This window comes from Vidua chalybeata, chromosome 23, assembly GCF_026979565.1.
Source record: "Vidua chalybeata isolate OUT-0048 chromosome 23, bVidCha1 merged haplotype, whole genome shotgun sequence".
Lineage (NCBI taxonomy): Eukaryota > Metazoa > Chordata > Aves > Passeriformes > Viduidae > Vidua > Vidua chalybeata.
In genome coordinates this window covers 2214552-2230507 of record NC_071552.1, presented here as the reverse complement: position 1 = coordinate 2230507, position 15956 = coordinate 2214552, and the positions used below count along the sequence as shown (strand labels likewise).

Below are 15956 nucleotides of genomic sequence, written 5' to 3'. Positions count from 1 at the left end.
CTGGCAGGCAGCGAGATGATTCTGGAGAGAAGAGTCTTGGATTTTTGGATCTTTGTCTTTGCCTGGCCAGCTGCCTGCTTTTCCTCGTGCAGCATGTCATCCTGGACATATCCACTGGTGGAATAGTGGCTGGGGATGAGCAGAGGCAAGCAAGTGGGCTGGGGTGTGGTGGTGGAGACACAGGAGGGGTGGGAAGATGTTTAAAGATACAATGGAAGGAGGGCAAATCAAAGGCACAAGCACTGACCGGCTGGAGAGGCAATCCTGGAGACAGGCAGTGGGGAGGGAAGGAGATGTGACGTGGAAATTGCAGGAGAAAGGAGACTGGAGTTGTGAAACCAAGCTCCATGGGGAGCTGATTGCTTTCTGCTCCTGCCTTGTCTCTCGTGAACCAGGACTTGGGGAACAGTTTTAGGGCAAATCTGTGATTCCAGACTGCCACAGGGATTGAGGCCTGCAGGAGCTGTGGAGATCAGAATAAAAGTGAAACATCCTGAGAGAGGCCCCAAAAGTGTTGAAGTTTGTGTTTGAAGGGACACCTTTATCCCTGGGCACTGAGGCACTCAGCACTGGTGTCACTCCACCTCCAGAGGGACATTTGTCATCAAATTCCCCTAAGTGCTGTAGCACAACCCAGCTCCTCCCTGGGGCTACCTGGACAGGTGGGAGCACACAGCAGGACAAGGAGCTGAGGAAGGAGCTGGAGTCACATCCAGCCCAGAAGGAGAGGGGAAATGAGCCAAGTGGCCAGCACTGGGGCACGCCAGGCTGGGGCACAGGGCAGCCCGTGAGTGCTCAGGTGTGTGGGAGCTGGCAGCTGGATTAGCTGAGCGCGCTGGGGCGGGCCGGGCGCTGCGCGGCGGGGACGGAGCCTTTGTGCTTTGTTGCTGAGCATGGGCTTTGGGAGCTTTATTGCAGGAAGGCCTTTCCCAGTGCTGTGTCAGCTCTTTCTGCAGGAGCCCTGCTCTGCCAGCCTCCCTGCTTTTGCCATGGGGCATGTTCCCCTCCCCGTGACTTGGGGGGTGAAGCAAAGCAGCTGTGAGAAAGCCAGGGAAGGAACGGCAGGGAGTGAGAGCTGGGAGCAGAGGCAGGCTGCTGTTCCCACCCCACTCCCCTGCTCTGCAGCCCTTTTCCTGGCTGGATGCAGCTGGGCATGTTTGCAAAGTTGAAAAACTCCTGGTCTAGTCAGGTGGTCATCCCTGTCCCTTCAGTCTGTGGCCCATCCCACCCTGGCCTCTGCTTTTCTTCCATCTCTTTCGATGGGACAAGCATGGCCTTGCTCTTGCTTGGGGCCTGTGTGTGAATCCCAGCGGTGGCTCAGTGACCAGATTTCCCAAAGTGTAACAGGGAATAAGTGGAGCATCTATGGATGAGGCCCTTTGGAGCAGAGCTTTCATTCCAGGGGCTCCTGAGGCTGCTTTGTGCTCCATTTATCCAGAGAGGAAATCCTGCATAGGCAGGAGAAGGCTTTATCCCAAAGGCAGCCAGTGATGGCCTGGCTGGAGACCTCGCTCGATACAAGCCATTGACTGGGCCTGGGATAAAATCATCTCTGCTCTGCTGCCATGGGCTGGATCTGGGTCTGAACCAATGACCTCGAGGAGAGGACCCCGTGTTTCCCATTTGAAGCCAAATCCCAGCCCAGTCCTTTCTTGTTTGGAGGGATTTATTGGCTGAGGGCCAGGCGGGCCATTGTACAACGCTGCCATTTCCCGACAGCTCCCATAGATCTCTCCCAGCTCCCACTGGGAAGGGGGAAGGGATGTCTGGGCGTGCAGTTTCTTTCTTAGGGTGCCCCCACCCCATCCCAGTGTTATCTCAGGCCTTTCATGTGCAGCCATGTCACCTGGAGCTATAATCTTGCCACATCTCTCTCATCTTCCTTCTGAGGCTCCCCCTCCCCTTGTGTAAAACTCAAGTTTTACAATCCCTGTGGTGCTCAGGCTCTGCAGGAGTGAATCAGTGGATGACAGAGAGACCTCCAGTGAAGGTCTGCTGCCACAGGAAGGGCCTGGGCGTGACTCACTGGAGCCCACTGACTCACTGGAGCCCACTCCTTCATTGCAACGGGCTCCCAGCAGGGCGAGGCAGGCTCTGTGCTCTTGGAAGAGCAGCAGAATCCTGATTTAAATGCCTGGCAATCAATGCAAAGCTTCCCTGGCAGGAGCAGAGGTACTAACCCCAACCTCTTGGCCAAGCGCCACCTCACACCTTTGCTTCTTGCCACCTGAAATTCCCCTGCTGGGATTTAGGATCTTCTTTCCCGTGTTTCCCACCCTGCCTGACACACCTGGGCTGTTCTGGAGGCTCTGCCGCACAAGAGTTGTGTTTCAGACCTTGTTTTCCTTTGGAAACATGAGTTCAGAAACACCAGCAGAGAAATTTTGAAGTGCCACCGAGTGGAAAGTTTTGGGCTCCTGCTCCATCCCACTTTTCCTTCATGGAAAATTTGGGGTGTCTGTGAGAGATACGGGACCACGGGTGGGACATCACTGCCCGTGGCCACGGTGCTGTCACAAAATCAGGTCCTTTTGTGGGACATTGTGCACAAAGTTGAAGCGTGATGCATTGATTTGTCCTTCTGTAAGATCCCAGCTGCTGTGACTAAGGATCAGGAGCCATCCCTGTGACATCTGCATCAGTCATGATATTGCCACACCAAAGGGTGGCTCATCACACTCTGCCAAGGGCTGTTCGAGTGCCCCTGGGGGGAGATGAGTATCAGGGAACAGGAGGGAGAGGAATTGGTGAGAGGCTCAGCACAGGCAAGGTTGTGCAAAGCACAGTGGAGTTCACATGGCTCTTAACAAAGAGGCATTGAGTGAGGTTGTGACAGAGCTCCCCCAGAGCCTGGAGATCATTTCCAGAGCTTTCTATACGGGGGAGCAAGAACCTGATTTGCAAGTGCGGGAGCCTCACTGGAACAGCACCTCCTGGGCTTTTAGGAGAAAGGGTTTCCAGCTCCAAGAGCCGCCACCTGCCACTTCTGCTGTGTCCAACACTCAGGGAGTGCAGACCTTCCTTCCCAGCCCGTGTGCCTCAGGGCACCCCGAGCTGTGCACGGTGCCCCCGAGGCCGCGGTGAATATCTGAGGTTGGGATCGTGGGGAAAGGCATCAACACAAACCACTTCAGAGACCAAGGTGGAGGAGTAGGATCTCCGAGGTCTGCGCTAATGAGGTCTTGGCACCAACATGTCTTTGGCACACGGCTGGGCCCTTTTTGGTCCGCGACAAAAAATAACACCACAAAACTAATGAATAAAATGCAAGTGGGCAAGCTGCAACCTATCCAGCTAATCCTTGCTTGGGTACTGGCCGCCCCTGGGAGGTGTCAGCATGGATTGGTGGGCACTGGGAGATCTGGGGTGTGAAAATGGCAGGATTCATCCCAAGCTTTCTCCCTGCCCTTCCAACCACACGGATCGTTCAGCAAAGGAGAAACGCGGCCAATCCCAGCACTTCACACACACACACACATCCAGCTGAATATGTTCAAACCTCTCCAGAGGCTGATTAGTGATTTTATTTTCTCCTCCTCTGCCGGCCGTGCGTGCTCATTGCCATCAATTATCTATGCATTTGCCCTGATGAATTATTGAGTGTGTAACGGGGCGAGGGAAGGCCCGCCAGCCCAGCTCAGTCACCTTGCAAACAAGCGCTCTCCAGAGCGTGGCAGCAGCCAAGTTTGCCCTCTGGCTTCTGATTTAGGGTGGGAAGTTGATCCAGCAACTTCCCAAAACCCTTTCCTCCATCTGTCCCCCTTCCTCATCGCTGCATTGAGCTGTGGGTGCTCCTGGAGCAGAATGGGTGCGTTGTTTTCCTGATTTAAGGCTTGGGTGACTGGAACAGAGAGAGTTTTTCCTGTCTTGCAAAAGAGTTGTTCAGTCACCTGGAAAGGAAACGCGATTTCCGCGCTGTGTTTGGGGTTTTTCAGGTTGCTTTTTTGTTTGTTTTTTCTTCTGCCGGGTGTTGTTTTTTTGTTTTCCTTTTTCCCCTGGAGCCTCGAGAAAGTTTGGAATGTGTTTTTGTCAAGGCTGCTGCGTGTAAGGGCCTGAATCCCAGCTTTGGCAGCGTTTGGCTCTTGGCAAGCTGTCCTCACTCAACTGGCACCAGCTTTTTCCCTGGCTCTTCACACCTGGACACAGGTGGGTTCTGCAGGACCATTGTGGGTTCAGGATTAGGTTTATCATCTCCAAAATCCACTTTTTCTCCAGTTTATGTCCAAGCCCTGCCTGTTTTGATGCATGGATCCCATGGCAGGGGGAGGGTAGAACTGGGAATTGTTGCTGCTCCTCAAGGTCAAGATAAATAACTTGATTTTTAAAAGGGTCGGTTCATTAATTTGCAGGGAAATCAAAGCATAAAGGAAGGGCACAGTAATGATGGATGGAGTGAGGGACTGGATTGACCTCCCCAGTGCTATCCATCACATTCCCTGCTGGAATGGCTGCAGGTTGATTGACTTTATCTTCATTCCTGAGGCACATCTCGGCTGCCCATCAGTGGCGGCCTTCAGCCTGGCAGTGCTCACGCCACGAGGGACTGCCAGCCCTGCAGGGTGACTCTGAGGAGAAGCTGGTGGCCTTCCACCCTCTCCTGCCTGCAGGTTGGCTCCTCTGCTGCTCCCGGGCACCGCGAGGAGACGCTGAGCCGTGACTTCCTTTGTTGGGGTGTGGAAATGCCGGTTAAAGGGCCGCGCTGGGCCCCGTGGGGGGTCAGGGAGCTTGTGGGGAGCAGAGCCAGCTCTTGTGGGGAGCAGAGCCAGCTGTGGCAGCGCCCCAGCCCCAGGCAGGCCCCGCTGGGGGCACGAGCCCTTGGTGAAAGAGGCGCTGATGACTCCGCGCTCCCCCGGCCCTGGGAGCCGAGGGAGTGCTGAGCACACCCACCCAGGCTGGGCCGTTCCCAAGGCCCTGGCTACGTGATTGAAGTGCTCCCCAGCAAGCTCCCACACGCTCTGGGAGGCTCTGGAGCCTTCCGAGCCAGACTGCTTGGCAAAGCTGTTCCTCACCTCGGCGGGTGTGGGCAACGCTGCAAGAGGCTCGCTCACCTCCGGGGTGGAAGGAGCAGCATATGCTGCACAGCATGGTGGAGACATCTCCCCCTCCCCTGTCCACCCATCCTTCCCTCAGAGCTCAGCGTGGCCTCGTCTAAACCCAGCCTGTGCCCTCAGTTCATCAGGGAGGATGCTGTGGGCACTGGTGGCAGAAAAGTCCTGCACTGTGTCCTGCTGCTGGGACATCCTTCTCCAGAGGGAAAACGTGGTCCAGATGTGACTTTCTCAGGGTGGGGACATCCCTACCCTCTGCTTTGTGGAGGGAAAACTGTGGGGGAAATGGCCCTGGCTGTGCTGGGAGGGGAAGGGTGCACCCTGCCAGCCCCAGAGGACATGGTGGCTTCGTGCGTGCAGGCACTTGAGGGCACCAGCACTTTGCTGTGGCTGTAAGAAGCTCTGGAAAACATTCCTGAGCACCCAGCTGCAGTGCTGGGGTGTGGGGCTTGGCTCGGGGAACAGGGGGCAAGTCCACACAAAGCTCTGGAGGCCGGGTTTCGGTCGGAACTGCTGATGGCTGTGGTCAGCTGGTGGCGTCTCGTGGCCAGGCTGGGTTGTTGGGGCTTGTCCTCAGGGTCACAGGAAGGAGAAGGGAGAAAGAAGAGGCGTGGATGAGATGTGGGGATGAGGATAAGGCTGGGAACAGCAGGTAGGGAGTGAGGGGGCAACATGAGTGTGGGTGGGGAAGAGTTTTGTCTGCCTGCACTCATGTGTGTGAGAGAGAAACTGCAGGAAGGAGACTTGGAGAAGTCCCAGGGCACATCTGCCACGGGGACCAACACTGAGGAGTTTATTTTACCCTTGGACAGGGAGCCATTCATCCCTGGAAGAACAGAGTAGGGTGACATTTCTGTTAGGAGGTGCTGTCTTGTTTCTCTTGCTCTGCATTTTTCTTTCCCCAGCCCCTCCCTCTGTTCCATTACTCTTTCATGTTCCCCACTCTCTGTGCAGAACATGAAAGAGTTCTCTATCATTCTTTTTTTTTTTATTTTCCCTTTCTTTCCTTTCCTCCCCAGCTCCTAGAATCCATCCAATTGCAGATTCTCCCAGAAGCTGGGAGCAAAACCCGCTTTTCTCGTTCTTCCCACCTTGCCTCTCTGTTGTATTTATCATACAAATACTGGCTGTATAATTACCAGAGCATTATTTCTAAACACACAGATTAGGAAAAGACACAGTGGCAGCAAAGATGAATTTCAGGGTCAGTCTGGTGGGAGATACTTTTCTTCAGATTCCGGGGGAGGAATCAACTGAGACAGAAGAGCTGTCATGGACTGCAGCTCCCACTTTTCACTAGCACCTTCCACAGAATCAGGGTGGAAGGTTCCTAAATTCAGCCACTTCTGGGGTTATAAAAAGGCCACAGAAATGACCTGGATGATACAGGGAGATCATGCAAGGTGTAGAGGCAGTGCCTTAAAGCCGTTCTTGTATGGGAATTATTGCTGCCCTGAAATGAAGGCTGAGTCTTTGCAGCTCCTTTAATTACTGCTGCAGCTCCAACGGGATTAAATGGATGTCTGAGTGTGTGTTAGCATATGTTGGGATGTGCTGAGCTGATAAACATCAGGGCTTTCACATGCCTGCAGACACACATGCCCTGCATATTTACCACAACCGATTCAGAGTCACCCCGAGCTGAAGACAAAAGGGAGGAAGGTGTTATTGATCCAGCCTTGTGCCTTTGGGTGATGATGATGATGAGCCCTGGGCTGGCCATAGTGGGAGGAAGGTGTTATTGATCCAGCCTTGTGCCTTTGGGTGATGATGATGATGAGCCCTGGGCTGGCCATAGTGGGAGGAAGGTGTTATTGATCCAGCCTTGTGCCTTTGGGTGATGATGATGATGAGCCCTGGGCTGGCCATAGTGGGAGGAAGGTGTTTATGACCAAGAATGAAGCTGCAGGTGGGTGCAGAAGGTGCCTGTAGCCACAAATTGCTCTTGTATCAGCCATGCCAATAAGAAACACAAACGCTGTGAGGAACAACTGAGGGAGCTGGGGGTGCTCAGCCTGGAGAAAAGGAGACTCAGGGGTGACCTTGTCACTCTCTAAACTCCCTGAAAGGTGGCTGTGCTCAGCTGGGGCTGGGCTCTTTCTCCAGGAACTGACAGAACCAGAGGTCACAGCCTTAAGCTGCACCAAGGGAAATTTAGGCTGGATATTAGGAAAAGGTTTTTTTACAGAAAGGGTGATAAAGTTCTGGAATGTTCTGCCCGGGGAGGTGGTGCAGTCACCATCCCTGGGTGTGTTTAACAAAGCCTGGATGTGGCACTGGGTGACAGGGTTCAGTTGAGGTGCTGGGGCTGGGTTGGACTCGATGACCTTGAAGGTCTCTTCCAACCCGGTCATTCTGTGAATTCTGTGAAACAAGTGGAATAAACAGAGGAATTCCTGATCCTGATGCCCAATAACCACACTGCTTCTGGGAAGTACCCCAGCGCTCACGTGTTGCCATTTCCTTGCAGGGCTGCAAGCTCAGACTGTCTTGGTCAATGACTCCGTCTCGGGGTTCATCGGCACGGACGTGGTGCTGCACTGCAGCTTCACCAACTCGCTGCCCATTGTGAAGATCACGCAGGTGACGTGGCAGAAGGCCACCAACGGCACCAAGCAGAATGTGGCCATCTACAACCCCGCCATGGGCGTGTCCATCCTGTCCCCCTACAAGGAGCGGGTGACTTTCCGGAACCCTTCCTTCAAGGATGGCACCATCCAGCTGTCCCGGCTGGAGCTGGAGGATGAGGGGGTTTACATCTGTGAGTTTGCCACTTTCCCAACCGGCAACCGGGAAGGGCAGCTGAACCTCACCGTGCTGGGTAAGGCTCTGGGCAGGCTCTGCAGGGTGAACCTCCAGTCCAGCAGAGCTGGAGGAACCTGGGATTCACATCCTGGGAGCTCAGGGCAAACATGAATTGGGGGTGTAAAGTGTACCTGGGATGGATTTTTAAGTTGACTGGGAAGAGGTGAAGAGCAGGGAGCACAAAGCAGGTGGTTCTGAGGCAGCTGAGCTGTCACACTTCTTCTTTCCAGACCTCAGCTCCCCTTTTCCCTCCACCTACTCCTAATGTAGGTGCAGTAACAGTGACCAGGTCCCTGTGGGAGTTGTGAGTTTCAGTGAGCTGGGGTTTTCAAGAGAGAAGAAACAACAGATTGATCCTAAACTCAAGCAGAGCTTGTCCCTAGAGCTCAGGGCTGTGAGTGAACAGACCCCACCCAAGGTCTACATGAGTTGTTTTCTCTCCAATTTCAGCTCCTTTCTAACACAGGGATGAAAACCTCTGGGAGGAAAGGATTGACTTTCCATATTTATTTATTTATTATTTATTCCACATTTATGGCATCTCCACCATTGTTTCCCCATAAATGATGCAGGTAGATGGTGCAAGGTACATAGGCACTGCCATAAAGCAATTATTACATGGGAATTATTGCTGGCAATTTGCACAGCTCTGGACTCACCACAAGCTCTGTCACAGCCTCAGTGGTGTTAGATGGCTCTTGGCATGGAGCAAACAGAGCAGTATTGCCTTTCTAACCATCCCTTTGCACCCTTTTCTCCTCCTCCTTTCTGCACTCCCCTGCAGCCAAGCCCACGAACTGGATGGAGGGCACCAAGAGGCCACTAATTGCCAAGTCTGGCAGGACAGAAAAGATCTTGGTAGCCACCTGCACCTCCTCCAACGGGAAACCCCCCAGCACCGTCACCTGGGACACGAAGCTGAAGGGGGAAGCGGAGTTCCAGGAGATCCGGAACAGCAACGGCACCATCACGGTGATCAGCCGGTACCGGCTGGTGCCGAGCCGCGAGGCGCACCGGCAGCAGCTCACCTGCGTGGTCAACTACCAGCTGGAGAGGTTCACCGACAGCATCACCCTCAACGTGCAGTGTAAGGGGCCTGGAGGGCTGGGAGGGCTCCCTGCTCAGGGCTGCCTGGGGGACGGGCTCTGGGAAAAGAGGGGTTTGTCAGGGGAGGGGCTGGGCTGGTGGAGGGGTCGTGGTCTTGGTTCTGAGAGTGGAAACTGAAAGGATCCTTTGGAATGATTGTGGGTTTTCTCTTTTTCTTACCTTCTTTCTCTGCCTCTGTCGTGTCCCTTTTGCTGCCCTTCTCTCTTTTGCACTCCCTCACATTCCTTGTCCCATCACCTTTCCCTCCTCGTGTTCTCTCTCCTTCTCCCACTCCTGCCTCCTCATCTCTTCCTATTTCATTTTCTCCCCTTTCCTTTCCCACATTCCTTGTCCCATCACCTTCCCCTCCTTGCAATCTCTTTCCCTCTCCCACTCCTGCCCCCTCATCTCTTCCCACTTCATTTTCTCCCCTTTTCCACAATCCTTTCCTCTCCTTTTAATCTCTCTCCTTTTTCCACCCATGCCCTTCATCTCTTCCCATCTCATTTCCTCCCCTTTCCTTTCCCACAACCCTTTCCTCTCTCCTTTTCCCCTTCTGCTCTCCTGACTTTCCCCACCCCTGCAGATGAGCCAGAAGTCACCATCGAGGGCTTTGATGGCAACTGGTTCCTGAACCGCAAGGATGTGAAGCTGATCTGCAAATCTGATGCCAACCCCCCAGCTCACACCTACGAGTGGAAGCTGTAAGTGTCCCCAGAGCCCTGCTGCCAGCAGCAAATGTCACCTCCCAACAGGGACAAGGAGTCTCTGCACACACCTCACTCACCCTCTGGTCACTTAGGGCCCAGTCCCATTAGTGTCAGCGGTGTCACCCCAAGGTACAACCTGTGCCTGTGGTGAAGGTGGCTGCCAGCTCAGCGCAGCCTCAATATCCAGGGAAAACTTCCCCCTCTCACCTCACTGGGATGATATTCTGCCCTGGTGACGTGAGGCAGCTGAGATGTGACAAGGTGATTCACGTGCCCAGCACCACCAAGTGCCTCGGCAGCAGAGCTGGGGAAGAACCCAGGATTTCCCTGCTTTCAAAGGGCACAAATAACACAAAATTTGTCTGTGTGTGAACAACCTTTCCCTGGAATCAGCTCCTCACGTGACTGACATTAAACAGCAACAATTCCTTGTCCTCAGGTTTCCAGCTTTTGGCTGAACACACTAAAGGGACTTGAAAAGTGAGTGAGGGGTGTCTGGGCAGTCAGGTGGGAATTGGCACAACCTGATGTGGTTCTCTCTGCTGCTCTTTCTTCTCTGTAAGCACTCACGTAGCTTTAAAAGGGGAAGATCAAATGGATCCTTTCTTCTTTTCAGCTGGCATTTATCATCAGGAGAGAGGCTCTCAACATGGCTTTGCAAGGAGCACATTCTCTCTCATTCCACTTCCCAGATCAAACTGTTCAAAGTGGAAGTCTGAAAAGGATTGTTTTTCCTGCCTTTTTTCCTAGTTCTCCATCCCCAGCTCTCTCCACCTGTTGGTTCTGCCAGTCTGACAAACTCCTAGGGGGCTCTCAACATTTCCAGGAAAGCCTCAGAGGCAAAAATGCACCCAAGGCAGAAGAGATGCCCCTTGAGGCTATTTCTGTGCCTGGAATGTAAAACCCAGCAGTGCTTTTCCTCTCCTCCCGTGTGGATGGTGATGAGCAGCAGTCAGGGGAGCTGTCAGAGGAGGCAGCAGCCTCCTGGAGCATCCCACACCACCCTTTTGAGCTGGGCTCTTGTTTTTGTAGGCTCAGGGCTCTATAGGACCATGGTTAAGGTGTTTTTCCATCAGCTTGGGGATCGTTGGCTTGATGCAGCTGGGAAATCTGTGTTTTCTGTACATATGTGTACATGTAGACATGCAAAATACATGCATTTAGGCACTTCTTCACAATCCTAATTATACCCCCGTTATTCCCTTTTGTTTCTTATAAATTGCTGACAATATGTGCACATTTGGGTTGGGAGGAGGGGGAGGAATTGCTTGAGTAATTTTTAATTGCCTAAGAGGAGTAATTACTTTACTTTGCTTCAGTAATTAAGAATAACCAGGCCATGTGTGTCTTTTCCTAACACACAGGGGCTTTATTTAAAATTTTTTCATCTGCCTCTGTCAATTTATTTTCTGTATCTCCAGGTTTAGTTTTGCATTTTTCCAGTTTCACACTTACCTGACTGTTCTGACATGAGCAGGGCTCTAAATCAACACTGCTGTCCTTGAGTTCGAGTTGTAATTAACAGTGGCTGATCAGGAGAGTTAAATGGGCAGGAAATTGGGCTAAAACAGGGTCAGGTTGTGTCCCTTTCCTGCCTACATTAATGGGGATTTTCCAGCCAGCACCTCCAGCTTCCACACCCAAGGGCAAGCACAGCCCCAGAACGTTGGTGTCACCTCTGGGTGTCACCTGTGGGGTCAACCACGGTCTCTGTCCCCCCCAGGCCAAACGGGACCCTGCCAGGGAGCGTGGAAATCCAGAACAACACCATCTACTTCAAAGGGCCCGTGTCCTACAGCGTGGCCGGCACCTACGTCTGCGAGGCCACCAACGCCATCGGGACACGCTCGGGCTTGGTGGAAGTCAATGTCACAGGTAGGACAGCACCTGGGCTGCTCTGGAACGTGGACAAGAAGGTGGGGAGGGAGGCAAACGTGTGAGGAGTTGACATCTACCAGTTCCATCTCTTCAGTCACCAGCGTCTCCTTCCAGGTGTGGGAATCTCCTGAGGCAAACGGGGCAGTGTTGGCTTTGTACTGGTGTTGCACTGGTTTGCTTTGGATTTTTTTTTTTTTTTCTCCTTTCCTCTCATGGTCTTTTTCTTTCTCACACCAATTCAATCTGTTCCCCCCGACCTTTCTGCTTTGGATTGTTGTACATGTTAACAGCAGTGACACGTCAGGGCAGTATTGATGAGAACAAGGGGCAGGATGAGGATGTGGACTGCCAGGAAGGCAGGAGATGGATGAGTCACTTGTCCAGGATGGTGTTTGGTGTTTCTGGTGTTGGGCAGTTCTCATGGTCTTCATTTGAGCTCCTTGCAGTGCTCTGTGAACTCGCTCACCTGCCTGCCACGGGTTCCTGTGAGTGCTGGAGGAGCTTTGTCTGGGCTCCAGGGAGGAACAACATCCCAGCATGCAGGCAGTGGGAAGTGAGGCTGTGATGTCACAGGAGACAGAAGGAATCTGACGGCCTGCAAAGCAGTGCGGCCACGGGAGGGAGGGAAAGACATGTGGGCAAGCTTAGGTAGTGTCAGGGAGAGAAAGTCTTGTCAAGAAATAGCTTCAAGGGAAGAAATAACATATGGCAATAACCTGATTTCTGAAAGTCAGAGTGACATTGTGAGACATCACCAAGGGAGAAAAGTGGCTGTGGGTGCTTTGAGAGCAAGAAAGGGACATTTAACCCATTCCTTCGGGGTAAAAGGAGCGATTTGGGCTATCAGGCAGTGACTGGTGGGTCTCAGGAGGGCTGGAAGTGCCTCTTGGAGCAGTGAGGTGGAGCACAGCCACACTGCAGCGAGCTCTGGGCTGCGAACAGCCCGGACAGGGTGGGCAATGAGGTGCACTGGGGGCTTCCGAGGCACGGGGAACACAGAACAGGCTCCCGGGGCTGTTCCCTCTTCCTCTGTCCAGCCCAAGGCAGTCAGAGCCTCTCCTGCCACCCCAGCCCTTGGGGAGTTGTCTGACCGGAGGGTGATGAAACTCCAGCCCCCTCCGCCAGCTTTCTCTGCTGGTAAATGCTGAGCAAGCGTAGAGCCCAGTCTGGGCAGCTAAAATGAGCAATAACTCCGTGTTTGGCACCTCAGCTCCCCTCTCTGTAACGTGGGCAAGCCAGGCTAATCTCCCTCTATCCAAGTGCTTGGAGGTCAATGGATGGGATGTGCTAATTAGATGCTAATTACCCGGTATTTATTTATGATCGTTATCACTGTAGCAGGCCTTTCTTTCACACCTCCTGGCCTGGATCCCTGCCTGCTGAGTTGTTCCTGGTACGGCCACTTCTCTGGGGGCTGTTTCTTTTGCCAGGGAAAGGCACTGGAAGAACAAAGCCCTTTGTGCCCAGCCCTGCCCAACCACCCAAAACCAGGGCAAGGTCATGGCCAAAATCAGCTGCTGGCCATTGCAGGGGAGTTGTCACCTCAGTGTTCCTGGGGCAGTGCCTGGTACAAGCTGTGACTCCCTTTGGCAACAGAAATCCATCCCAACAGCGAGCAGAGCTCAAAAACCTCCAAGCTCAGCCCTCAGACACAGAGAAGGAGGTGGAGTAGGGACTGAAGAAGACTTTGAGAGTAACAGGCTCTCACTTTCCATTCCTCCATAGCCTCTGTGTCCATTTCTTGCTGCCATTCTGCCTGTCCAACCACCCCGTATCATTTGGGGTGTCAGGACACCAGGCACAGCCCTCTCTTCATGTTTCCTGCCCGTTTTTGATGTGTCTCAGCACCTCAGTGGCACTGGAGGTGGCTGCACCAGCTCACCTGCACAGGCTCCTCCAGAGACCAGGGGCTGTGGGTTCCCTCTCTGGGATTTGGAATTGTCTCTTTTCCTGGTGTTTTTTCAGAGGACTGGAAAAGAGCATCGTTCTCAGGCTCCACCAGCACAGGGCTGGCAGAGGAAGTGGGGGCTGGCAGGATTTTTGGGGTTGGGTTGGTGTCTGCCTGCCTGTAATCTCAGCTGGTTCCCACAGGTCCTGGCTGTGGGGTTGAGGTTAAATGAGAGGCAATGAAGGGCACACCCCCAGCTGCCCTGCGAGGAGGGATTAACAGCCAACCACACAGGCCAGGCCTGCACCACATGAAAAAAAAAAAAAAATCCTTTAATAATTCATGGGATCTGAATATGTTTATCCAGCTCTCCCTAAGGAGCGATTAGGCCGGTGCTGGGGAGGGCTCAGCCCTCCTCTCTCAGCTATTACAGGTACATTTGTTTGGGTCTTGCAGGCAATTTAGGGATTGTCAGTGGACCACGAAACCTCTTTCAAGAGCTGCACGCAATAAATGGAGTTCAATCTAGTGAGCAGCCAGCCTTGGGAGAAAAAAAAAAAAAAAAAAAAAACCACAGAAGGCTGATGCAGAGAAAACCCTGCAGCAGCTTTTCCCCTTTCTGTCTCCCTGTTCTCCCCCCTTTTGCCGCCCAAAATCTTCCCTCCAGGCCCCAGAGAAGAAAAGTGCAGGGCTGGTTCAGCCCCCTGATGGGGAGGGCAATTTGTTCAGAGGGAGAAGGCTGAATGCTTCTATGAGAGTTATGGCGCATTAAAGAGATTGATAAGTGAAAATTTAATATTTTATTCCAGCAATCTGTTCCCCTAATAGCTTCTCCTGCCTTGCAGGACCTTTGTCAGTCACAGGCAAGCCATGTAGTGTGACATGTAACTATTTATTGCAGGCAGTGGGTGACACAAAAAGAGGCTGTGCTTATGGACTGCACGTGTGTGCTCCTGCACAGAGAACTGGCCGTGGATATTCACATGTGTGATCCCAACCTGCATCCTGGCCGTGGATATTCATATGTGTGATCCCAACCTGCATCCTGGCCGTGGATATTCACATGTGTGATCCCAACCTGCATCCTGGCCGTGGATATTCATATGTGTGATCCCAACCTGCATCCTGGCCGTGGATATTCATATGTGTGATCCCAACCTGTATCCTGGCCATGGATATTTACACCTCTGCGATCCCATTTGTGTTCTGGTCACAGATATTCATGTGTGTGATCCCGTTTTTATCCTGGACGTGGACATTCACATGTGTGCAACTCCAGTGGACTTACACACCTGTGTGATCCCATTGGACATTCACACCTGTGTGATCCCATTTTTGTCCTGCCCATGGACTTACACACCTGTGTGATCCCATTTTTGTCCTGCCATTGGACTTACACACCTGTGTGATCCCATTGGACATTCACACCTGTGTGATCCCATTGGACATTCACACCTGTGTGATCCCATTTTCACCCTGGCCATGGAAATGGTTTTCCCAACCCTGCACGCACAGGGATGCCCTGCTGCACATGACACGAATAAAGCATTTGCAAGTGGGAATGTCCATGGATTCATGGACATGGGCTCTTCTGGGTGCAGCAGAGCATGGACACCCCCTGGCCCTGTGCAGGAGACATTCACCCCCTTGTGCACTGGCTCCAGCCAGAGGAAGCACAAGGGAAAAGGGAAAAAAAATGGCAAATGGACATTTGAAGGAGACTCACAGAGCTGGGGGAGCAGGGAGAGCCTGTGCCAGCAGCTTTGCAGCCCTGGCCTTGGATGTGCTACAGGCTGGAGGGGAGGAAAAGCTGGCAGGGGTTGCTGACCCCCCTGCTCGCTTGGCTTCCAGCAGAGAGTTATTTACACACCAGCAGAGCTCTCGTCCCAGCAAGGTCACTGCAAACAGCCCGTGGGGCTCGCTGGAGCTGCTGCCACGCAGCACCGGGCAGGGGAAAGCCCTTTCTGGGAAGCCCTAAATCCCAATTCCTGCAGCAGGTGCTCCCAAAGCCAGGCAGATTTAGGTGGGAGGATGTAGGGCCGGGGGGGCCAAAGAGGAGCAAGCCCCGAGGGGGGGTCTGGCTGATGCTAATCTTCCAGAGTGGCTGTGCCTCCTGTCTGGTGGCATCTGTGCCAGCGGCCCCCGCGGGAGCAGGGCTTGATTGACAGGGGATAGGTGACCTGAGAGAGAGATTAAAACCTAAGACACGTTTGGCATCTGGCCCGAAAGCCGTCACACTCTGACACGCCAGTGGCAGCTGCTGAACTGCTGGATTAGTTGCCAGTGGTTTTTCCATCCCCACCCGCCCTGCAGGAACCCCTGGGAGGGAGAGGAAAGCTTGGAAAGCTGGAGAGGGACATGCAGAGGTGCAGCGGGGAGGGAGAAGGTCAGCAGTGCTCTGGGCTTCTCAAATTGCAGCTTTGTCCCGAGGTTTCTCCTTATCTTCCCTGGTGTACATAATTTAACACACGGGCAAAGTTCTGGGATAATTTGGCGTGGGCTGTTCCGGCAGGGAAAGTTTGCCATCAGCAATCTGGCTCC

The 15956-nt window shown here is 53.3% G+C and overlaps 1 protein-coding gene across 6 annotated transcripts in view; it reads left to right on the top strand.

The window, feature by feature from the left end:
* NECTIN1 (nectin cell adhesion molecule 1) overlaps positions 1–15956 on the top strand; it is a 95903-nt gene that overhangs the window by 35289 nt on the left and 44658 nt on the right. For all 6 annotated transcript variants that reach the window (XM_053963326.1, XM_053963325.1, XM_053963328.1 and 3 more), the window contains exons 2-5: positions 7519–7869; positions 8638–8940; positions 9526–9643; positions 11373–11524. In XM_053963326.1, coding sequence (XP_053819301.1) covers positions 7519–7869; positions 8638–8940; positions 9526–9643; positions 11373–11524 — 924 coding nt within the window. The remainder of the gene's footprint in view (positions 1–7518; positions 7870–8637; positions 8941–9525; positions 9644–11372; positions 11525–15956) is intronic.